At 33.1% G+C, this 25,180-nt stretch overlaps 1 protein-coding gene across 2 annotated transcripts in view; it reads left to right on the top strand.

Annotated features, from left to right (window-relative positions):
* The window catches only part of MDGA2 (MAM domain containing glycosylphosphatidylinositol anchor 2), an 865,051-nt gene extending 843,775 nt beyond the window's left edge, over nucleotides 1–21,276 (top strand). Inside the window, exons 15-17 of one of the 2 annotated variants that reach the window (XR_006704997.1) lie at nucleotides 2,438–2,568; nucleotides 11,806–11,890; nucleotides 13,922–14,027. Coding sequence is in view for 1 of the 2 variants with exons in the window: in XM_045450889.1 (XP_045306845.1) it covers nucleotides 2,438–2,568; nucleotides 13,922–14,027; nucleotides 16,677–16,765 (326 nt within the window). In the remaining variant the exon portion in view is untranslated. Of the gene's footprint in view, nucleotides 1–2,437; nucleotides 2,569–11,805; nucleotides 11,891–13,921; nucleotides 14,028–16,676 lie in introns of those variants that run through there. The other variant, XM_045450889.1, reaches the window with a different exon arrangement.
* Nucleotides 21,277–25,180: the final 3,904 nt, after the last annotated feature.

Genomic DNA, 25,180 nt, shown 5'->3' with positions numbered 1-25,180 from the left:
AGAGGGAGGGAGAGGGAGAGGAAAAAGTAGAAAAGGAGAGGAAAAAGATGAGGCATAAATAAAGGGAAAACCAAAAGACCTTCAGCAAACTCTACACCAAGATGAATATAAGGAGAATCATATTTAGGTACATTGTAATCAAACTACTGCAAATCAAAGCTAAGGAAAAATTCTCAAAAGTAGCCAGAGGGAGAAATAAAAACATATTCAAGGGAACAAAGATAAAATGATGGTTGATTTCACATTAGAAACAGTGACATACAGAAAAAATAGAACAACTTTAAACTGCTTGAGGGAAAAAAATGGCAGAATTTTAAATCTCACAAAAACATGAATGAAATGAAGTTATTTTTATATAAACAAATCTGAGAAACTTTGTCTCCAGCAGATCACCACTACAAAAAGTACTAATGGATATTCTTCAGGCCAAAGGGAAATGGTGCTAGATTGCAACTCAGATCTACAGGTAGAAAGGAAGTCCATCAGAAATGGTAAATAAGTAGAAAATTTTAAAACTATATTTTCTTCTTATAATTTACATAAAATATATCTGTTTACTGTAAAGTGAGATTTACAATTTAGGAAAAAGTAAAAAATACTATTAAAAATGGAAAGAGGATAGATAAATGAATTATACTGTGGTAAGATTATTGCATGTGTGTAGTGAGATAAAGAATGTGAAGTATCAGCTTTGAAATGAAAGAAGGGAGATAATAGTAAAACCCGAAAAGAGAGTATGATGATGTAAAGTTGTGAGCATGAAGAATAAACTACTGCCTATAATTAGACTATGAAGAGTTATGAGTGCTGTTAGCCCTGGAACAACCACTAAAACACAATTAGAGATTTAAAAATCAGTACAAGAAATAAATTAAAATCATATATATCAACTGAAAAGAAGAAAAAGAAGGAGCCACAAAAGAATAAAAATAGAAAGTACAAGTGGAGAATAAATAAGATGGTCTTAATTCCAAACATACCAAAAATTACAGTAACTATAAATGAACTAAATATTAAAATTAAAAATGATAGAATAACATAGATGAATATAACAGAAACTATACTGAGGAAAAGTAGCCAGAGACACAAAAAATAATTAGTGCATAATTTCATTAACATCAAATTCTAGAAAAGGCCAAAACCATCAGTTAGGAGAGTCCTATCAGTAATTGCCTGGGATAGGAGCAAGGGCTGTGAAGATAACTGCAGAGGAAAGAAAGGAAGGAAGCTTTCTGGGAAGAGGAAGTGTCCTGTATCTTGATTGAGCAGCACTTACACTGTAGTATATATCAATCAAAGGTTATTGACCTGTACATTTAAAATGAGAGAATTTTATTGCGTGTAAGTTATATCTCAATAAAGGTTTTTTAAGTGTATCAAAATACTGATTGCTTAGTGATCAGTATATCAGACTTTATGGGTTCAAATATTGCCTCTGCTATTTTCTTACTGTATGAATTGGGCAAATTACTTAACCATCCTAAGTTTTGTCTATAATTGGGAATAATAGTAGTTTATAGCACTGGTGAGAGGATTAATTCCTTATCTGGAGCAGGTGTTCACTATATATCAATACCATATTGTAATAATATCATTAGCATCACTACTATTTTTACGAGGTTCAGAATGTGAAACTGTTGAAAGAGATATATCAAATCATGAGACAAAGTTATTCTCATGTTCAAATAATTATTTTAAAAGAGAAATGAGACTTGGATAAAAAGTAAACTCAAAGAGATGCTATTTGGTAATGTAAGATAGGGCAATTAGAGTCAAGTCACTCAATACATACAAAAAACATTAGTTTCCTATTAATGCTGTAACAAGTTACTGTAAGTGTTGTGGCTTAAAAGAACAAAAATGTATTATCTTACAGTTTTAGAAGACAGAAATCCAAAATGAGTAAAATAGGGCTAAAATCAAGGTCTCAGCAGGCCTACTTCCTTCTGAAGGCTCTAGGGAAGAATATACTGCTTTGCCTTTAGTAGCTTCTAAAGGCTGCTTATATTTGGCTTGTGGCTTTTTTCTTCACCTTCAAAACAAGCCGCATAGCATCCTCTCTTTCTTTCACATGACCTTCTTCTCTCCTATATCAACTCTCTTGCCTCCATCTTATAAAGATACATGGGGTTACATTTAAGATCCACCAAGATAATCCTGAATAATTCTCACCTGGAGATCCTTAATTTGACCACATCTGCAAAGCCCCTTTGGTCATATAAAATAACACTCAAAGATTCTAGGGATTAGTACACAGTTGTCTTTGGAGGCCTGCTAAATGCCATACAAGCAAGATTGGAAATGAGAGGGGAGGAAAGGAGGAGACACTAGTGCCCTGAGAAATTTTATTTTTAAAAGTTTACAAGTGTTTGGTCAAGGAGAAACAAATGTGAAACAAAAACAAATATATGAAATAAAATGTCATTGTTATTTTTAGGTGTCCTCAATGTTTATCTGCGTTTGAAAGGGCAGACAACCATAGAGAATCCACTGTGGTCTTCAAGTGGGAATAAAGGACAACGGTGGAATGAGGCTCATGTTAATATATATCCAATTACTTCATTTCAGGTAAGAAAAGAACAATCACTTCTGTGAATAGATTGCTACACATGAGCATAATGTTAAAAGGCAGACCTTAAGCAAACATTAGAATATGAACATTCAGAAATTCTGTGATACAAGCATCACAAAATGACAGTATTTTTTCTTTAGTTCTCAAAGCTGTTTTATAAAGAGAAAATGACCCTTTTTCTTATTAATACCTATCAAGTAATATGTTTGAATAATTATCTTTCAGGATCTAAGTGATTTGCCTAGTGGAAATGTAATCCATTTCTACAAATTCACATGTGTATATTTTGTTATCTGAAGTTAAATAACACAGGTTCTTATAATAATGGAAGCTGGGTAGTCTGTTCTCAATCTGTTTGATTTTAGTTGATGAAATTTTATATATTTTAGCAAAATGTGTCTCTTTTAGCTAATGTCATTTTAGTAATTTATCACTTTGATTACCAAAGCCAGAGAACTTAACAAAGCTATTTTTCTTTGTTTTGACATAGAAAGGTAGGCTTAGATTGAAAGCTACAAATATATAATATAAATTTTAATGACTATAAAAATGGCCACTATGGCTTGAGACAATACTTCATGAAAATATATCAGTGGAGAAAATAATGTAGTTGTAATGATTTTAGTAACTATATATAGTATGTGTATTTTATATACTCAAGTGTTTTTTTTCTATCGGTGATCTCAATATACTGAAACATATTTTTGCTTCCTATGTAACTGCCTCACCAACACATTATTAAATCAAATATATATACAATAAGTTTTTAAGAGAATAGTTATATTAATTATTAGTTATTGCCATAGACATTAATTTCGTAAATATTTATTAGGCACATTCAAGATAATCAATCATTTATTCTCCTAACGAACAATTCAATAAATACTTTTTGAGCTACTACCATATGCCAGGAACATACATAGTTTGAAGATCTAAAAATGATTGCTTGGGGTGCCTGGGTGGCTCAGTCAGTTGAGCATCCAACTTTGACTCAGATCATGATCTCATGGTTCGTGAGTCCAAGCCCCACGTCGGGCTCTGTACTGACTGCTCAGAGTTTGGAGACTGCTTCGGATTCTGTGTCTCCCTCTCTCTCTGCCCCTCCCCCACTTGTGCTCTGTCTCTCTCTCAAAAATAAATATTAAGTTTTTCAAAAATGATTGCTTACCTCAGATTGGTAGAAATATACATCTAAACACTGACATCACATACTGTAAAAATTGCAGTAAGAGAGGTATGCACAAGGTTCTGTGAGCACACCCAAACAACAAGAACAGTATGGAGGAAAGTCAAGAGACACTTGAGGTATAAGGTGAAACCTGAACCAAGGAGAGGGATTGCAAAGCCAAGCAAGAGCTAACAATATTGCAGCAGAGTTCGGAGTAAACAGACATCGACATCATATACCATAGGATTTGCCTGAGAAACAGAAAAACTTTTATCTAGAATTTGGTACCTAAAGATACATCAGACTGGGGTGATCTGAGGTTAAGGTTTAGATAATGGGGAGTCATTGGAAGATTTTAGTTGGGGAATGACCTGGTACAGTGGTCATGTTGGGGTTCAAGTGGGTAAAATTGGGCTGGCAAACAACTTAGCCCTCACAAAATTCACATAAAGATGTTGAAGGAATAAACTCAAGAAGTGGTATAAAAAGAAGTGGATGATTTCAAGATCTACTTAGGTGTGAAAACTAGCACAGCATTTTTATGTTGGGAATTTGGGAAGCAGCCATAAATGACTAACAGGTTTCCAACCAGGGAATCTTGGGTAATGCCTGTGCTACACATTACCTTAAGAAAAAAAAAAAGGAAGGAAGGAAGGAAGGAAGGAAGGAAGGAAGGAAGGAAGGAAGGAAGGAAGGAAGGAAGGAAGGAAGGAAAGAAGGAAAGAGAAAAGCTTCAGGGTTGAATACAGCTACTTCTTTCTTGGACATGTAAATACAAAATGCCTATAGACTATCCTTTTAAAGCTGTGCAGGTTGCTGTATATGTTTATGTGAAACTTTGGAGACATACACATTTGTGAGTCATCAGGTTGTATGTGCTACTTAGAAATGTGGGAATGGTTGATATTTCCAAGGGAAAGTGTACATAGGTGAATAGTGATTAAATGATGGAACCATGCAGAAAGCTAACCAATAATTAATAACAACTGTGGGAGAAGAGCTCAATCCTAAGTAGTATTTTTTAAAGTTAAAAGGAAGGAGATCCAGGAAAGTTGGGTGCCCACAGAATTTAAAGACAGTGATACTCAAATAGAAAAGCAAGTTGAGTCCAGTGCACTTGTCATTACACAGAGTGTCCAATCTTGGTAAAGATTGGACATCTTTACCATCTTGGTAAAGAACCACCATCATAACTAAAATTATTTACTCCTCAGAGTTAATAAAATGACCTATAGGCAGATATTAAATTTGTTATATTTATGCAGTAACTTTATTCTATAATTTTTCACATTAGTAAAGTATGAATTTTGTTTTGTTTTGTTATGATCTTACAAGAGAATGTTGCTTTAGTCAGGTTGTTACAACAGGGAGAATCCACAAGGGAATGTCCCCCTGGATATAAGCAATGAAGAGAGTTCATAGAGGAAAGAAATGAGAGGCAGAATATCAGTTCCAAACTTGAGGTTTCATCTCATAGAAAGGAATTGCTTTCCTTTGTGATTTGGTCCATCTTACTCCATTGCATCTTATAACCAGAATTGTTGATTTAAAGAAGGGATTTCAAGATGTGTATTAGTCTTTTGTTACCAGGAAGGATGTGGTCAGTATAAATTCAGAGTAGAACATTTTTTTTTAATTTTTTTTTCAACGTTTATTTATTTTTGGGACAGAGAGAGAAGAGCATGAACGGGGGGGGGCAGAGAGAGAGGGAGACACAGAATCGGAAACAGGCTCCAGGCTCTGAGCCATCAGCCCAGAGCCTGACGCGGGGCTCGAACTCACGGACCGCGAGATCGTGACCTGGCTGAAGTCGGACGCTTAACTGACTGCGCCACCCAGGCGCCCCCAGAGTAGAACATTTTTACAGCTCACTACAAATGACATATTTTCTGCAGCCTCAGAGATTTCCATATTAAATTCACAAAACGAGATTGATTAGAATGTTTAAAGCAGATGTTCAATAAAGTGTTATTCACAAAACTCCAAACCTTGGAGAACTCTTCACTACAGTCAACTCTTCTCCTCATTCCAATTGAGAAGTCAGCCTGGGTTTGCATAGTTGGTGCTCACAGTATTTGTCATTTCTGGTGCTTTTTGTTCGTTTGTAGATGCATATTTCCATCTGGTATCAATTTTATTTTGCTTGAAGGACTTCTTTTAACATTTATTTATTATAGTGTGGGTCTGGTAAACATTAATTCTTTTCACCTTTTGTACTTCTGAAAAAGTCTATTTCATCTTCATATTTTGAAAGATCTTTCCTCTGAGTATAGGATTCTAGTTTTTCCTTTTGGAACATTAAAGATATTCTGCTTTTTGTTTGCATTGTTTCCAAGAATAAATCTGTTGAAACTCCTGTTTATCCTTCTGTGTGTAATATGACTGGCTGCTTTTAAGATTTTCTCTTTACCACTGGTTTTGAGCAATTTAATTGTGACATGTTTTTATGTCATTTTCTTCATTTTCCATGTGCTTGTGGTTCATTGATTTTGAATCTGTGAGTTTATAGTTGTTATAAAATTTAAGCATTGTCTGGCTAATGTTTCTTCAAATATTTTTGTTCCTCCTCCTCTCCTTTGAAGACTCCAATATCTTATATATGTATATAAGACCCCTTATTTATGTGCACGTATATAAGGTGTTACAGTTCATTGATGCTTTTTAAATGCTTTTTGATTTTTGTGTTTCAATGTGCATAGTTTTCTGGTGTGTCTTCACATTCATGAATCATTTCTTCTGCAATGTCTAATCTGCCTTCAATCATTTTCAGTGTATTTTGCATCTCAGACATTGTCATTTTTGTCTCTATAAGTTCAACTTGAGTGTCTTAAAAAATATTTCCACATCTCTAGTGAATGTTTTGAGTATATGAAACCAAGTTTATACTAGATTTCTTTGTCATTGTCTGCTAATGCTAATACCTATGTCAGTTCTTGGTTGGTTTTGACTGATTTTTTTTCCTCCTCATTACAAGCCATTATTTATCTGCTTCTGTGCATGTCTGGTAGTCTGATTGGGTGTCAGACACTGTGAATTTTATTCTGAGAGGTAAAATTCTTAAAATTTTATAAAATGCAAATTTTTTGTGTATTTTTTATATTTTTGTAACTATTCTTGAGTTTGTTTGGTAGTTATTTGGAAGCTGTTTGATTATCTTGGTCTTGTTTTTAAGATTTGTTGGAAGATGCTGAAGCAGTGTTTAGTATAGTGCTATTCTCACTACCAATGCAAGAGTCTTCTGAGCACTCTGTCCAATGAATTATGAGGTTTTCATGTCTTGTGTGAGTTAAGTACTGTTACCTTAAATGCATCACTCTGGTTCTTTCCCAGTTCTTGTGTAGTTACCGGACATTCATGCCCTGATGAGTACATTATTAAATACTCGAGGGGGACTTTCTGCAGATCTCTGTAACTCTGTCTTTGCTTATATCCTGTCTTGCACAGTCTAGCTGCTTTGGACTCCTTAGACTCTCAGCTCTATCTCCTCAACCCAGATTTTCTACCAGGTTCTGTCTTTTTCTGCTTGCACCATGATCTATAAATTCTGTATAGGACAGTCAGGATTCACCTTGTTTGATTCCTGTCACTCATTGATCATTGTTCTTCATTACCTAATGCTCATTGTTTCCTATATTTTGTCTAGTTATTTGGTTGTTTCTGATGAGAGGATAGGTCTGGTTCCTGTTAATCTGCCTTGCTGGAAGCAAATCAAAAAGTAGCAGTTTTTAATGAAGCATTGCTACGCTATGTAAGTTACCAGTCAAAAATAAAATAAATAAAATCATTTTTATTTTGTATTTCTATGTTATTTTATTCTCTGACATATTTTTAGGTCTGTTGACTAAAGACTGTCTTTAGTTTCATAAATCTTGATTTTTGAAGGAAACATGAAACACAGCTACATCATCCTACCACATATATTGTTTGTATTTTGGTTTTGAGTTTGTTGTTATTTTGAACTCTTTTCAGACAAAGTGATTTTATACTCAAAAATAATTTATAACCTATTGAGCTTTTCAAAAATACTTGCTTTGGTATGTAATGCCTACCAGGAAAACATGGTAAAAACTGTACAGAATGTATTAGGATATAAATTATGAGAAGTTTTAATATTACTCAGATGTAGATTTGTGGCATTGTAGAATGTCTTTAATTCAAGTGGAAAGGATATCTCCTACCTCTTGGAATTTTAAATGAGATATAAGTAGTCTTGAGCCTCTGCTGCACTGACACTTAGGTTGTTTTGTTTGGAGTTGCATGCATTTAAATTATTTTGATTTATAAACCCTTTAAAAAACAGCCACTTGCAAAGTCCTTTGTTTGAGTGTGCCCAGTTAGTTTGCTTAGCTGAAGATAAAATTGTTTAGTATTTTTCAGGGTTAGTAGAAGTTTTAGCCTTCTGAAATTCCTTTTGGGGTTCTTTTTCAAGAATTAACTTAACATGATCAGTGCTTATGATGAAAACATATTTTATTGCTAGATTTGGAAGGAATACAGCAAAAATTCCAAAAAAGGTAAAAATGATGCAGTGTTATCTTAGAATGCTATTTATCATTTATATCACACACCAAAAAAAAAAAAAAACATCCTTTTTAATGCTTTACTTCTTTTCATAGTATATTCCAAATGCTTTCCAGGGGGGAAATATGGAGACATCCTGAGACATAAAAGATGCTCTTTATATTTTCTTTATTACAGTTGAAAGGATATCTGGAGATCTTCTCCCTTTATATCCTCATTTAAAGATTTCAAAGTGATTTCAAGACAGTGTATCTTAAATAACATACATCCTTAACATGAAATAGGGTGGGAAAAGATTTTAGCTCTCTTTACATCATGCTCCCTTCATGCTTATCTAGGTAGTAATAATAATAATAGTAATCTGGAATATATTGTCACATGGTCAAGTAGATGTATATCTGGCATTCTAAGCCAAATTCCAGGGCCATTATATAGACACAACTATGGCTCCTAAAGTAACTATTGTAAACATTTTCCAATGACGGGGCACCTGGATGGCTCAGTGGTTAAGCTTCTGACTGGATTGCAGGTCAGGTCTTCATCTCAGGGTTGTAAGTTCACCTGCACTAGGGATCCACACTTGGTATGAAGCCTACCTAAAAAGAAAAAAGAAAACAAAAATTTTCCAATGTTACAGCCATTTTAAACTTTATTTGTATCTTAATTTTTTCCAAGTGATGTACACTGTCAGTTTTTAGACTGCATTCTTAGACTTTGTGGTTGCCTTAGCAGTAATAATCAGAAGTGATGTATCTCTTGTCTTGAAGAATATGCTATGAACATTTGCAGAAGGCATCATTAATATTGAAGTCAAATCATCAAAAGTGTGTTGTATCCTTTGACTCCCCCATCTATTTTTATTCATTAGTGTTGCATGGAGCTCTTTCTTCCTTACTAAGAAATTATATTTGAACACAAGTTTTAATAGCATCATCTATATCTCTGTCTCTTTATTGACATCTGTATCGGTAAGCTTTAATGCACTATACTGTACGTAAGAAATTGTCAATCAGTGAATTAAAATAATTTTGTTTAGTGTCATTCTAATAACAGAAGCCAACATACATTTTATTAACTTCCCACTTGAATATACCCACCAACAGTTAATTTTATGATCATGCAGTATTTATCACATATTAGGTTTGATGCATTGCATGTGCACACTGTGAAAATATATAAAATTTTAAACTTGTCATTTCAGTTAAGGGAAATCATTTAAATAATATCAGTATGATTGTGTGTAAAGACCATGTTTTACATAAATTGAGCCTTCTTTTAGGAAACCTAAACTTTAACATTTTATCCCTAAGTATATAGATGTCATTAATTCCTTCTTTGTGGCAATTAAAGCAAATGCATTTCAGAAGTATTGGAGAGGAAAGGAACACAATTTTACCCCTGTAATGTAATAGTGTTCAGAATCATGATGGTCCTTCATAAAAATATGACAAAATTTAACCTGTTAAACTAGAGAACATTTCTTTTATAAATGAATAAAATTCATTTTTATCATTGTACACAGATTATAGCTTCCAGTTTGAGATACATCATAAGGAATGGTTATAGTTTCTTCTTTTTTATACCTGGGAAAAAGCTGTTTGTCACCAAGGATTTATTTTTGTAAACACTTGAAAGTTTGGCCAAGGTACACTGTTTGAATTGAATCTGTATGCATTTTATTTCTGTTACCTACTTCACAATCAAAAACAATATAAAGGAAAAAGGTATCCCTCTAGGTCTTAGTCTAGAAGTCACTTATGAGAATATTAGAATCCATAAAATTTTGTTATAATAATTAAATATGTAGTTGGAGTTGGAGTTCAGAACATAAAAAGAACAATGTGATAAATATCTCTTGTGAGAGTCTGTAGGAGTTAAAAAAAAAAAACAATCTATATCTTCTTAGGAGCAAAACTCTTACGGGAATTTAAAGGCAACAAACAAACATATGGCATAGGATCTTTTTCTCCCTGTTCAAATAGGAGGCTGAGGAAGACTACAGTATTTCTCTGGAATATTGGATTGGATTCCCTATCAATGCACGATTACAAATAAATATTACAAACATGAATTATATAACTGTACCAAGGGATATTGTCAGAAATTATTTTTATCATCTGCTATTTACACTATCTATGCTACTACTATATTTCTGATTTATTTCCACACACAATACATAGAACACCTGTTATGCTTACACAGGAAGTAAAGTTGCTTTACTAAGTGACAAACTTTATTATTGATAGTTGTACAGATAAATGTAATAATTTATAAATCAGCCAGCTTTTATTTCTATAACACTTATTCAGGATCAAAAAGGGATGAAGTATTCATCTAAGAAAATGTGCTAGATATAGGCAGTCCTGACGACACATGACAGTTCGACTTGTGTTGATTTGTATTTTTTCTGTTCGGCCAACTACACACATACAGTCAACTCACTGCAGGGAGGCAACACGCACATTAAATTACATCAATCTACTCTGATGCTTACCGAAAAAGGCTCTCCCAACGCTTCCTCTCAGTCCTATCACAAAAGTAGTGTGACAGCATCCTTGACAACCTCTCTGCTTCACAGCTCTGTCTTTAACCCAAACGTAGGTCTGACCATATGTTTAAGCATGAACCTAGGTAACCTGAATGGGAAGAAGAAGGAAGGGAGGATAAAGACAGCTAATGGGAAAATTAGGAGTGATTGATACTTTATGGTCCCTAAAAGACATTTTGAAATGCTTTGAGCAATGGCAGCATCATTCAAGGGCCAGCAGCTTTGAAAAGATGTTGATGATTTACACATTTTAGTTCTCACTTTTTTTTTTAAATAGTCTCATCTTTTTTATATTGACACCTACCTCCGGGTGACTAGAACTTGCTAAGTAAAAATAATTGTGTACTTTAAATAAATGAGAAAAATTGTGGATGATTGTCTTACCTATTTACCTCTACATAACTAAGATGGAAAAATCTATGTATTCCTAAACCTGTTTCTCCAGCATCCTTCCCAATGAAAAGACTATGACTTCAGCTTCATCTGTTTAAATTTCAAGTGCGAGCAGGTGCAGAACATTCTAACCTACCCTATCAGCCTTCTCACGGACACTTCACTTCCCACACAAAGCACATGAGAATGCAGTCCCCTTCTTTGCCATGGCTACAGCATAAAGCCTGTACTCCACTCTACGAGCTGGGTTTGCTTCCTTTCCCTTCCCACACCATCTTTTAAAATTAAAACTATTGGTTACTGAGGAGGTTTCCTCTTTACCAAAGCAAATTTTCCTGATTAATGCATCCTTATTCCTGCTGCAGTCCAGAATTAAAACCTGATTGGGAGCCAGAAATCTGTACTTTATTCCATTTGATCCTTTATAATAGCTGCAAGAAAGAAAGAATTGTGATGACAGTACTCCACTTTTATTCAGTCAACTATTAGCCATGTGGCCAAAGTGGAACATGTTGGATTTTATGGAATAAGACTCATAGCAGCATGAATCTGTGGGTTCTAACTTTCTCCAAGATAACACTCCATTCATGTTGTTATCTTCAGGAGAGAAGACTCAGCATCACATGACTGAAACTAAGAAGGGGGTGGGAATAACCATTGATTTACTCTAACAATGATTCTCTACCAGGTAAGCAGCACATTTTAAAATAAGGAAAAATACCCAATGACTTAAAAACCCATAATTAGGAAACAGGCAGTAGTGCTGATAGGGGCAATTTAGGATGACCTTAAAGAGCCATGTGCTCTGTAAAAGGTGTGCATATTAATGTTTTAAAATGCATTCACCTCAGCCTTGTTCAGAATAGCTGAAAATAACTTTAATGTCTAACAATATCAATAGGGCCACTGGTTACATAACTTACGTGATATCCATAAGGTGGGGAATTCCACAGTCATTAAAATGATTTCCCCTTTTCTGATCTCAGTGCTCTTGGATTTTTATACCATTGATTTTTTTTTTAATTCAGGTTGTAGGACCTTGTGATTTAAACAGGCCTCTGAGGGTTTTGTTTTTGTTTTTTTTTTTTAGCTATTTCCCAGATAACTTTCCAAATACCACCTTAAGACAAAAGCAAGTCATTATTCTAGGCAGTCAAAGTAATATTTCATTTCTTATTCTGAGGACTGAGAATCCGTATACTGCTAGCTGGGTTCTATATTATATTTTAACTCTGGTCTGCCATTTTATTCTTGCTTCAGTGATAACATGACATTTTGGATGTTTTTCAAAGAAATGGCTTTGGGAAATCTTTATTAACTTATTTATCTCAACATAGGTAAGCAGAAAACTCTTTCTACACAAATTAAATATAGTAATAAAATTTTCTCAAACTTGTCTCTCCTATCAGATCTTGAAAATTATTCTTACGCTATGGATTCATATGGACTATGAGCAGGGAAAAGGAACTCAATGCAAAAGTTGATAACTAATGCTTCTGCTTACTAAAAGATTTCAATTAATAAAATTATGACAGTATATCAGAGAACAATAGATAAATCTTTCAAAGGTAGCCTAAGTATTCGGAAAATCACCACAAATTTGCCTTTAAGGAGCCATATTAAGATACTTTCAAAGACAAACAAACAGAACCAAAAATTTTGACATTGATATAGACTTTCGCTCAATTTGTTGCAATGAAATAAGGCTAAAAATTGTATTAAAATGCATACATCAGCTTGATGTTGAAACAGCTCTTTATTAAGCTAATTTTTCTTTGAAAAGACCAAACTAGATACTTCATTTTGGCATGTAGAAATTTTTGTGATTATAATCACTAAATGCATAGGTTGCCTTTTTGTATCAAAAGGATTAAAAAGGTTTTGCTAGAAGCAAGGAATGACTGTGGGGTTATAGAGAAAATTTTATGTCTTATTTCTGCAAAAACGAAATAATAAAAATTTGCTAATTGTCCCTATATTGTTATTGTATTCAGAATTTAGCAATAAAAGGAGACTGATTTCAGTCATCTATACTTTCACCTCTCATGTATCAAGTCTCAGTGTCAATCACTGTTGTAGATACTGGAAGTTCAAAGGTCTGACACTAAACACTCAAGTAAACCCATAAATATCTTCAGGTGTTTAAAAATAGAATGTCAAAAGTGAAATTATAGAGGTATATCATAACATAGGGGAATGTGAGAAACTTATTCACTGTATTTGCAAGAGAGCAAACAATTTCATAGTGATGGTAAACCCTTGTTCTTGGCTTCAATAAACATAAATACTGCTGTAAAGAACCGTGAACTGATTTATCCCATAAAATATTTCTAGAAAACCAGTGTTAGATGTTTAGAGAAAACTGGAGGGAACCTATCTCAGAGAAATACTGTTCAAATAAACATTTTTCCCCTGAAAACGAACAGTGGTAGGATTTGTAGCAGTGGTAGTTTTTATTGTATTATTCAATTAAGTGTAGTTTTGTTTTAAAACCAACACAGAGCTTTTGATGTGAAAACTAATATTAGCCAAGGAAGATCCTATGATTGGTTTTGTTAAGAACATTCATGTTTTTTTTAAGCAACAACTCTGAAGACTGTGAATAATAAATGATGCCAGAATTACTGTTGATTTTAGGTTTGGCTCCTTGGTTTCTCAGTAAAAAATCCATCTACAAATCAAAGCTCTACATTTAGGTTTGTTTCATTCATATTTGTAGCTCATTTTTGAAGGTATTCGAGGTCCTGGCATAGAAGGTGACATTGCCATTGATGATGTATCAATTGCAGAAGGAGAATGTGCAAAACAAGACCTAACGACTAAGAGTAAGTGTCTATTCTTGGATTGGTTTGATGTAATGTTAAAGTAACATATTAACTGTTAAAATCATCTAATTTTTAAAACTCACTTATTTTTTAGTTTGTAAGTTTAGAAATTCCTTATATGTGAGACCCTAAAATTGTGAAGATATTTTGAAAACAAAGTATTAAATTTGAGGGTAGGCATATTAGACCTAAGATCAAAGTAATTTTGATTTAGGTCTATGTAAGGCAAGCACACCTTGATTTTTAATGAAGATTTTTAAAAATATTTAATTCATATTATTAATTTCAGAGGATTCTTTAACTTTTATTAAAACATTGGCTAATCTATATACTCAGCACACATTTACATAGCAATAGCTATTTTTATTGCCCCAGTTTATGAATGTATTTTCCAAGTCTGACTTTTGCAACCATTTTAACAGATTCACTACTGTGAAGAGCCTAAGTGTATACAATAGGTAACAGATCAGCCCATTTTTTCCTGCTATAAGTAACCTATGTGCATCACAATCTTGTTTAGTAATTTGGTTTCATTTTTTCACAGATGAATATTTTAGTTTAATGATATATTCAAATTTTATTTTCTTGCCACAAATATGTTTTTGAATAAAGGAGATATAATGTAAAATATTATTAATATGTGTAATAAAAGATATAAATTTAAAAATTACAAATAATGCAGATAGCATCAGAATTATGTCTTAGGCAGCTTCTTAAAATCCTCATCTCCATATTATCCATGTGAATCTGAGAAAACTAAAACCATTTCTTTTAAAAATTCCTCCACTTGAAAAATTTTCATAGGGTCATCTGATCTTTAATTTCGTGATTATATAAAGGTGTATTTCGATCAAGCTAAATTTAAACAAATAACTCATCAATTATTTAGTACACATAAAAGGAGCATGAAAGTCCATTTTGTAACATGTAGAGAAAATAGGAGTCTTTGTTAATTGCATATAGTTATTGAGAAATTGCATTAGTCTAGATGTTGAAAGTCAAATTTGTGCAACTACCCAGTGATTGCTCATATGAACTGAACTGACTCCATTTTTAAGCATTGTAAAGAGACAAAAACTAAGATTGTATACAACAATGAGCCACTTTGCTCATAGTTTTCACCTTCTTGTCATTATACTTAGTATTTCAAGTAATAAATTTAGTAAAAAAATTTTCCCATGTCTGGCTAATTTCACTTTAAAAAACCAGTAGCAGTACCCAAATGAAGTAGGTTTGTCAAATATGCATTCTCCTTAGAGGAGGAGAATGGGATTTCTTTTGCATTTCATAACATGAGCCAGTCATAGTAACATCATATTAACTGAAGATAGTTACCATATTACATAGGAATCTTACAGTTAGATAATTTAATCACTGAATCCTATTACAAATTAAATTCAAGAAATCGAATTAAACTCTCCAAATGAGGAAAGCAAGAGAACTCCCTCATGGAGAAAACACAAGTGGTGAGAGTTGCCACAGTAAAATGACTAGGATAACCCATAGGGACTTTATTGTTACATATTAGTATACTTTCATAATCAGTTTTCTTCTCTTCTAAATTGAGAGAAATGTGTGTCTGTTTTAAATAAAATCTGTCTGTACTGGAGGTATTTCTATTTAGCCTCTGGAAATCAGAGGAAATAGCCCCAATGAACAAGAACATTCTCTTTGGTATGAGAAAGTATTCTGTTACACTAGTATACATTTAACTATCATTTATTAAGCTCATTTTGACAAGTAGTATTTGGTGAATATTGTTAATTTCTTAGTACACACCAGTTTGGCGGCCTAAAGCTTCTTCCTAACTGCTCAGGTTCCCAACCCTTCTCAGTCAGTATATGGTACCACAATATCAAAAGCTGAGGTTGTGTCTTATCTTCAAAACCCAGGTCTCTCCTAGGTGAGATCCATGTTATAACTTAAGCTAGGTTCATGAATTACCAGGCTTGCCTATGTTAGCCCTCCTAGGTAAGGCATACATTCTGAGAGGTATCACCTGGACATGGAATTCTACTTGAAACTTCCAATTCTGGTAGCAGTCTTACAGCAGATTGTTGGGAAATTTTTTTTTCAGTTAGAATGTGCTTCATAGTACTTCTCAAACTCACACTAAACAGAAAATTATTTACCCGATTTATAAATATTGGGCTGATCTAAGCACATATAATCCAGTTTGCGGTAAATTTCTACCCATAAAAACCCCTTCCTAGTTTTCATAAAAAGTACTTTTTCTCTGTCTTTAATCATAACCATTTCTGGAAGCTCGAGGTGGGGGGGAGAATGAAAACTGACCTCTTAGGATTTCTTAGAATTTTCTCTGTGCACAGGCTTTCACGTGGCTAGCAAAACGCTGAGGTTGAGCCCAACCACACACTTACACAAATATCTTCTGAACAAATATTCATAGCATAGCGTATCAACTTCAAACATTTTTCTTTTATCAAATTTCTAATCACATATTTATTTTCTTATTTTCCTGTCTTGGAAATAGACTGATCAATAAAACAAACCAAAAAGAGTATTTTGTAAAAATGTTTTCCATATGCTAATATTGCTTACTAGTTCACCACAGTTGTATTGATAGCTACATGGAGTATTTATTCTCTATTTTTGTTTGTTTCTTGGCATTATCTCTCTTGTCTTTAGATTCTGTTGATGGTGCTGTTGGAATTTTAGTACATCTATGGCTTTTCCCGGTCATCGTCCTCATCTCTATCTTAAGTCCTCGAAGGTGACCTTATCCTGGCAGAGGCTATAAAAGATTCACCAGGCACTGGCATGAAGAAAGAGTCTTTGTAAATGGACATTGAAAAAACAAACTACCAAAGATTCCTCCACTGACTACTGACTCAAACATAAAATAATAAAAACGAATTTTTTAAAGCACTGGGGATAAAAAAGACATCATGGAAGTATAACTTATTCCAAACTACATATAAAAGATAATCTTGACCTGAGTAGAGAAGAGACCTTCAGGTGCTTTTGTGGCTAAAAAGATTACAGCATCATCTGGTCATCTGGTTGAACTCTGGAAAAAAAAAAAAAAAAAAAAAAAAAAAAAAGCTATAGAAATCCTTGTCAAAGCACAAAGTCATGGCTGGTTTTGTTTCAAATGAATAGTTTGCTTGTTACCATGGAAACCTAATGGCCTGCCAACAAAAACCTCACTGTAAACAGGGTACGTGAAAAGCTGGCATTTATTTTCCTTTCAAGAAGGTTTTACATAGAGAATTAAATAAATGTAGGCCCTTTTACCTTTGGTTGTTACCCTTCCTTGAAAATAACCCGAACTCAGAATTATTTAAAACATTCATGCTCCTCCCCACCTGTCCCCATCCCACCTTTCTTGTTATTATTTGTTTTCCTCCCATGGCTAAGCTAGATAACTGTATGCTGTCTCTTTTTGCATGCATTACTATCCAGGATGGTAAACCTGGGCTTACATATTACACAGGCTTATCGGAGTTTGCTCGCGGCCACTTGAACACCCAAACTAAGTCATCTGTTCCAATGAAGAAACCAAACCACCATCTTTTATAAATTGCCATGGAAACCAAGTGCCTTCAATGAAACAAGCCTGAATAATTTTCAACTCAGAAGCTTGCACAGCTAAGAGTGGTTTGTGTAAAACTATTTTGTAAACAAACTACAGAGCCTAAATGTGCAAATTATAGGCGAGACAACAAAAGCCGCTTCTGAAGAAGAAAGGACCGAAGCTACTGCGTAAGCCCATGCAGACGAAATACTTGTTGTTGGACCTCCTAGACAGCCATGGCCATTCGGCTTAATTGTCCATCAGAAAATAACTTCCATTGAGACCAGACATGGGAGCAACACTTTTTTCTTCCAGGTTATTAAATGGGTCAACCAGAGCAAAAGGTTGTTAAAATAATGCTTAGTGCAGAAGGTGGTAAAACACAAGAGTGATTTTTTTACTCTAACCTCCATTTGAAATGAAATTGGCCCTAGCTTTAGAGGGAGCAAAGAAAATGTTTGTGATTGCAGTGCGTACAAACTCTACAGCGGAACTGGGCCTGAAAAATCTGGCTTTATTCTAAACACTGAGGGTAATATGCCTCTGCCCTTTAGTCAGACTCTGTGCAAATTGTGAAATATTATTTTATTATTTTACCGAGATTAAAAACACTTTTACAAAAAAACAAAAACCTGTAAAAATGATTTTGAGCTACCTGAGGACAAATCATACCTTTAACCAGCCAGTTTTCCAATGCATTGTAAATTTCACTTAAACCTGTTGGTTATGAAAATTTGAAGATCTTTTTCCTTAAATTATCTCAGCTTTTAACTTCATTTAAAAAGACTTTTGTCTAAAGAAGAATATTATTATTATTATATGTTCTTTCAACACCCCAGGATTAAAAAAAACTGATTATGCAAGTAATTGGGAAATAAGTATTAAATTATAACATTTGCAAATATTAATATAAAAAGCACAACAAAATGTAGTGGAAAAATGATAAAGCTTGGTTTTTAAAAGAAATAAATTCTGTAGAAATGTTTGTGCAAATTCAGTAATTCAACTTAAAAGATAATTTTACAGCTATGTTCAATAAAGCCTCTTTCCAGGTAAGGTATGCAAAGCGGTATGTGTGTTTGTTGAGCAATGTTTACTTGTCACCAAAATGAGACTAGCTATATATACAAGTTATCAGTTATGATACCATGGGGTAAACCTTCAGAGCTTCAGACACCTTAATGTTGGCAGGAAAGCATTTAATAGGAACCCTTGATGCACCCTTCCATATTTTTCATACATGTAAAATAAAAGTCAAACTTATGAAAGTAAAATACGAACTTGGAATTTAATGTGTATTTTCATAGTGAAAGAGGGGACCAGTCAGAGCTAGGTAGTGATAGAATCAAGCTAAAACCAAGTCCTTTAAATTAAACAGAATTAACTAAGAAGCTTTATAACTTACTTGAACAAATCAGGCATATTGAAAATTTTCACAATTACAGTCAACCATCTGTTTTATCAAACCAAAGAGATTAAAGTAAACAATATTTGGGGCATGTTTTACTAACTCTCCTCACCTTGACTTCCATTTTGTGTGGCAACTCACCACTTCTTTCCACTATCCCATATTAGTGGATCATCCTTTCTAATTGATGTTTTGCACACCCATTGCTGATACTATTAAAAAATTGTTTTACATCTAAAGAGAGGCTTAGCTCATTGCTGCCTTCTTCCTTTATCTTGAATTTGATTTGAGTGAGACTTTTGAAAAAAACTAAAAAAAAATCTATATTCAGAATATTTGGATATACATGTGTCCTTTCCAGGAAAACAATCAAGTCTACTTTTCTCCTTATTAACTGCACAAAGAAATTGCTGTAAGTGCAAGTTTTCAGTCCTTTTACAACGTACTCATAAAATACTAAAGTCTTTTTATAACCTTTCACATAGCTTCAGAAGTCCATGAGAACTGGCTGGTACTTCAAAAATTAATTTTGATTAATTTTTTGAGAAAATGCAGATGAGTGCCAGGAACAAAGGGGCAAGCAGAAGAACTGCAAAACAATCAGATTTATTGATATGGTAATAAATTAGAATATACATCACAAGTGGGTTCTGGATCATTTCTGTAAAACACCAAACTTAGAATTCAAATCAATGTTTTTCACTCCCCATCAAATGTTCAGTTGAAAGAAAATGAATAAAAATGCAGGAAATTTTAAAAGGTTGGGATAAGTCAAGTGTAAATTGTATTAAGTAATCTCTTGTTTAACATCGGTAATAATAATGATGACTTTAAACCACTTACCTGTTTATCAACTGCCTATCTTTTCCTAATATTTTTTTGTATTTATTATGAGTTAAACTCACCAATAGATTTCCCCTTTTCCTTTTTGATAACATATTTTAAGTGTTATTTATGTCAATTTTTTGTTGTCGTACTTTATAGGAAGGCATCAGGCAATAGAGCTTTTAATTTTCTGGAAGAAAGATTACACCACGTAATGTCCAGGTCATTAATAGATCCGATTAATTAGGAGCTAACTCTGTTTCCTTGGTTCAAAAATGCTTGTTCCTCCACAATTAACATGTCTGCAACTGGGCCTATTTTAATTACAATTGGTAGTATTTCTGTGTAGTGATATATAAAATAAAAGTGCATATTAAAACTGATAACATCTTAGATATGTTGAGATTCACCGAATTCACTAAATCTTCCAGAAATGCCAAATCATGCCCAATATTTATTCCTTTCCAACAAACCCAAAAGTGAGAAAAAGATACCCTGTCATATTTGTAGGGTTTATATTATTCATTGCCTATGCATTAAAAATGTCATAACTTTTATTTTGTGCTTTAAAAAATTCTGAGTCTTCTCTTACCTCTAGTATACACATACCTAGCCGTGCTGTGTTTTTCTTTTTTCCTGCTACCTATTTTTGTTAGTTCCATGATGAATTATAACATGCTGTGTATCCCTGGTTTGAAATGTTTTCTTGTTTTGTATGATTCATAGTACTTAGTAAGTTAGAAGTTTGGCCTGCCATTAAATTTTCTTTTAGAGACCTGAAAGATGCATGGTGCACTACAATGTCATACAATAGGCTAAACTAATGGGACTTCATTTTACATATATCACAGAATTGACTTTGGCAATGAATTATGATAACTACAGTAATCAGAATTACAAACCAGCTAGTCAGTCAGTTACATTATATTACAAATAATAAAATCCCACTCTTTTATATTTTAAAATATGGCAAAATATGAATGACAACTGTACTAACTTTTCACCAAACATGCATTTTTATTTTAAGACTTTATAATAAACTTATCTGTCAAAATGCATCATTGGAAAACAATTAATTAAGTTCTATGCTTAAGACTGTATGAAACTGGTTGTGATATTTTTCATGACCTATTTTGTTTTGATTAGGGATTTGAAAGATGGTGACCAACTAATATGATTTTGATAGAGTGATTTTCAAAGGATTCTTTTGAATGCAGTTTCTTTAACAAAACAAAAAAACTTTTTTTTTTAACGTGCCTTTCAAAGATCAGGGCCTCACAACAGCATTTAAACTGGAAAAAAAATTACTGAAAACTCATTTCCTTTTTGGTTGATGACTACTTCTTACAAATTGTCTCACCTGTGTCTCAACAAAGCAGAAGGTTTATACTCTTCTTGCAACTGGGTAGTTGGTATCAATGAGGAGTTATTGCATTTTCTGTGAAAACAATAAAATCATAGGGTTCAATCCCAAGCTATTTCCTTTCCTCCAGTGTTCCTTTTGTGTCTAACCAGTTTAATCAGTTTTCTTAGCGCTTATTGTTTAAAAGCAGTCTCTGGCACTTTTTACTTCAACGTAGGAGAAAAGCTACCACGAACGGACAGAACTTTTTTCAAATCTGGTATTAAAAAGCTCTTTGCTGAGTATCCATAATATTTATAAATATATGTTATTACATAGCAAAAGTAGGACTCAAAGACTTGAGATTGTAATGGGAAATATGTCCATTCAGAATCAGTCCGTCATATGTGGATGTCTGCTTAGAAACAGAACTGAAAAGTTAGGGAGAGAGAACTATTCCACATATATCCATATGGATCACTTTATTGCCATTTTAGAATAAAGTTTAATAAATATGAGTCGTGATTTTACTATCCTGAACCCACACTAAGTATATTGAAATTAAGGAATTGGAATTCAAAATTTTGAGTAGGGTAGAGGTTAAACTCCGGGTAAAAAAATGAAATCGTTTTCTCGAGGGAATATTTACAACTGATTGAATTTAAGTTCAATTGTTCTAATTTTCCATGGGTTGAGCTAAAAAATATTCTTATTTTTCAAATGATGGTAAATTCTATGAATTAGGGATTAGCTTGTTAGTTTCAGTTTGTTTTCATATGGCTCTTGTTATCCTGGATTTCTAGGATATCACTTTTATTTCTTGAATCTCATCAGTATATTTAAATGTATAAGTTTAATTAAGTATACGTTGTGTTGAATTTATATTGAATATTAGTTACATTTTAGATCTCAAATTTAGATTTAACTTACTTTTTCTTTTGATATTTTACTTCTGCTAGTTTCAGATAGCTGTATGTTATTTTCCCTTGGATTTTCTTTCAATAAATGCAATTATGTTAAATACTCTATTAGTGTTTGGGGGAAATTTCTGCTGTCAATAAGCACTTAAGTTAGAAAAAAAGCTATTTAGAATGGCAATTATATTTTCAAATTAAGGTGAAAATGCCATCATTTCTCTCACTATTAAAAATCTTTTATAGACTCAACACTGCAATGAAGCACAATTAGCCCATTAAAGATATGTGTTGAGTTTTACATACTTTGTGAAAGATCATTTATAAGATTGTGTTAAACAAGCAGGCACTAAAAAATACTCCTGAATGAACTGTAATTTAAGAATTAGGGCTCAATTTAGTAACTCTGGGCTTGTGTATGATATGTAAAATATTGATTGAAGATTATAGCATGGATGTTATCCAAGTAGATAGTTTCAGTCACATATTTCATGGGGGCACTATAGGCTAAATGTGGGTCTTCTGAGGGAAAAAAATAATAGTGCTTGACAATGATTTGAGTGAACCAAAGTATAAATGGAATCCTAACAATTAGCTTGCATAGCTTAACTTCCTGTCTATCTTTGGTATTATATTTCTAAGAATATCTGTGAAATTATAGAAAAGTGAATACAATTATTATTAACAGACACACTAATTGTGTTTAAAAACCAACCCTTAACTATGTATTAAAATACTGTTTATTCTTTATAGTTATTTAGTTTAATAGTCAAATTAAGGACCTTATCTATCTTTTGACTTCCTATAGTACCTACATTCCTTTAAAGTATTCTTTAGTTATCTGAATATCTGCTCCCCAACTGAAACTGTAACCTACCCCAGGGCAAAGACTGTGTCTTTTAACAAGAGTAAGTACTTTCAACTTATCCAGGTTCTGTAGAGGTTATTGAATTAATGGTTATTGAATTAATCTGTGATTTAGAGCTATATTTAAAATAGAACTTATTCAATGAACCTAGGAAATAAGCAGCAATGTCACCTTTCAGTGATAAAATCAATGAAATTTCACGGACAGAAGATGCCTCCTGCATGTGAGAAAAATGAGAAGTCAAGGCAACTGAAATAACAGCATAAGCATTTGCAACACAATTTCCTGGCACTTCTTAGTTTAACAGAAAGTGATTATATCTCTTCATAAAAGGGCATATGTTGTCAATGTTTTTGCAAACAAAATTACTATGTCGTTAAACTGAAGAAAATGAGATGAATTCTGCATGTTTTCTGTCAGATGCCATCGTTATACATGAGACTAATACTACATGCATGTCTTCTTTCAACCAAAATGTATTAATTATAGAACATTATGCTTCATTTTCTATTACAGAGATCATGAGCACTAAATTCAATCTTAGCTGCTTTCTGGAATTTATGGTGGAAGATATTGCTTGAGATCCAATTATCCACTAAACTTGAAATAAAGTATATTTAAATATGGAAATATTTTTAAGAATTACACAATAATTGAATTATAAAACAAAATTACTAAAATAGGAATATATTTATTTAGTTCTGGGAATACTTTATGTGGAATAAACTAGATTCTTTTGTATACGGAACAAAAAATGGTAAACATTAATTTTCAAATTTGGAAATTGTGTTGAACAGAGAGAACTACTAATTTTGTTATTTTCATTGTTTCTGTTTTGAAGTCTATGTTTTAATTTCCCAAATTAACACAATTCAACAGGCCAATAGGCCCAAAATAAAAGATGGTACAGTATTAGTACATGGCAACTACACATTGTTAAGTAAGTGAAACTATAAGTAGTATAGAGTCTGTTAATACTAGAGTTCTCTAAAATTTGCAGAGAACATTCTTATTAGCTCACAGTTTTCAAATATCTAACCAAATAGGCTGAAAATACGTTGACCTACCAGATGAGGCTAAGGGACAACAAGGGGAGGCATGCAAAGAGGAGAGGTAGGGGGTTTCAAAGACTATATTCATTTCACAATTTTCCTGAGGACAGGTCCAGATTACATACCCAGTACATAAAATACAGACAGAATGAAAGGAATGTCAGTCTGTCAGTTACACACGAAGGCTCAAAGAACAGAATGATAAAGCTTCTAGGACAGAAATATAAAGAGGTCACTTAAGAGGGGTACAATGTGAATAGATCAGGAGAATGCATTGAAAAATGAATCTAATCAGAGCATTCACATTAACATAAAGGAGAGAAAAATAAGATGACATAACCAAATGCATCTGGTAGAGAGACAATCTAAAAAATGAAAATAAAATATTTTGATGAAGTAAATTTGAAAAGGAACTGCAATAAATATATATGCAAATATTTTACCACACACTCTTCTTGCTTTGTCTTTTTTATTTTGCAGTGACTATGGTTACAACTTGGCTCCTCTGTCCAATTTCTCCTTCCTGGTTATGTGGATTCACAGTATGTAGATTAGTCTAGAGTTGAGAATCATAATGCCTACTGCACAGGCGTCAGCTTGGCAATGAGCATTTTCAAATTATGTCCACTTTTTGTAATAATCTTACTTCAAGCCCATACATCCACATTCATAAATATACAGTGGTGGTATAATGATTTATCATTTTCAAAGTATTTTCATTTCATCCGTTCTAGCCCATAATTGTTAGTGACTCACCATGGTATACATGAATCTTTGTATGATGGATGCCTTCCGGTCTTCTTTCCATCACCCTGTCTTTCATTGCATGTGGATGGTCACCCTTGCATAGTGTGACCCAGGACTGAAAAGAACAATGTTTAATAAGCAATGTCTTTTGTATTTTATTAGCAATGAACCTCCATACTTTATCAAGTCTAAAATAACATTATTTTACATACCACTAGGAAGAAAAAACATTTTTATTGTGATTATAAGACACCATCATTTCTAACAGAAAGTCCTATTTCAGAGATGTTAAACTGCAAATCAACAAAAAATTAACCTTAAGATTGATGAAATATGGCATCATTTATAATTATACTAGATATTTCATTTGACCTTCACAGGAAATCTGCTCTGCGTCTTGTAATGCAGTTGGACTCTGACTTTAATGTGAATCGAAATCTCCTAGAAAGGTTGTTGAAA

Source organism: Leopardus geoffroyi, chromosome B3, assembly GCF_018350155.1.
Source record: "Leopardus geoffroyi isolate Oge1 chromosome B3, O.geoffroyi_Oge1_pat1.0, whole genome shotgun sequence".
In the NCBI taxonomy this organism is placed as follows: domain Eukaryota; kingdom Metazoa; phylum Chordata; class Mammalia; order Carnivora; family Felidae; genus Leopardus; species Leopardus geoffroyi.
The sequence above is the reverse complement of the archived record's forward strand: the minus strand, read 5'-3'. Positions and strand labels throughout refer to the sequence as shown.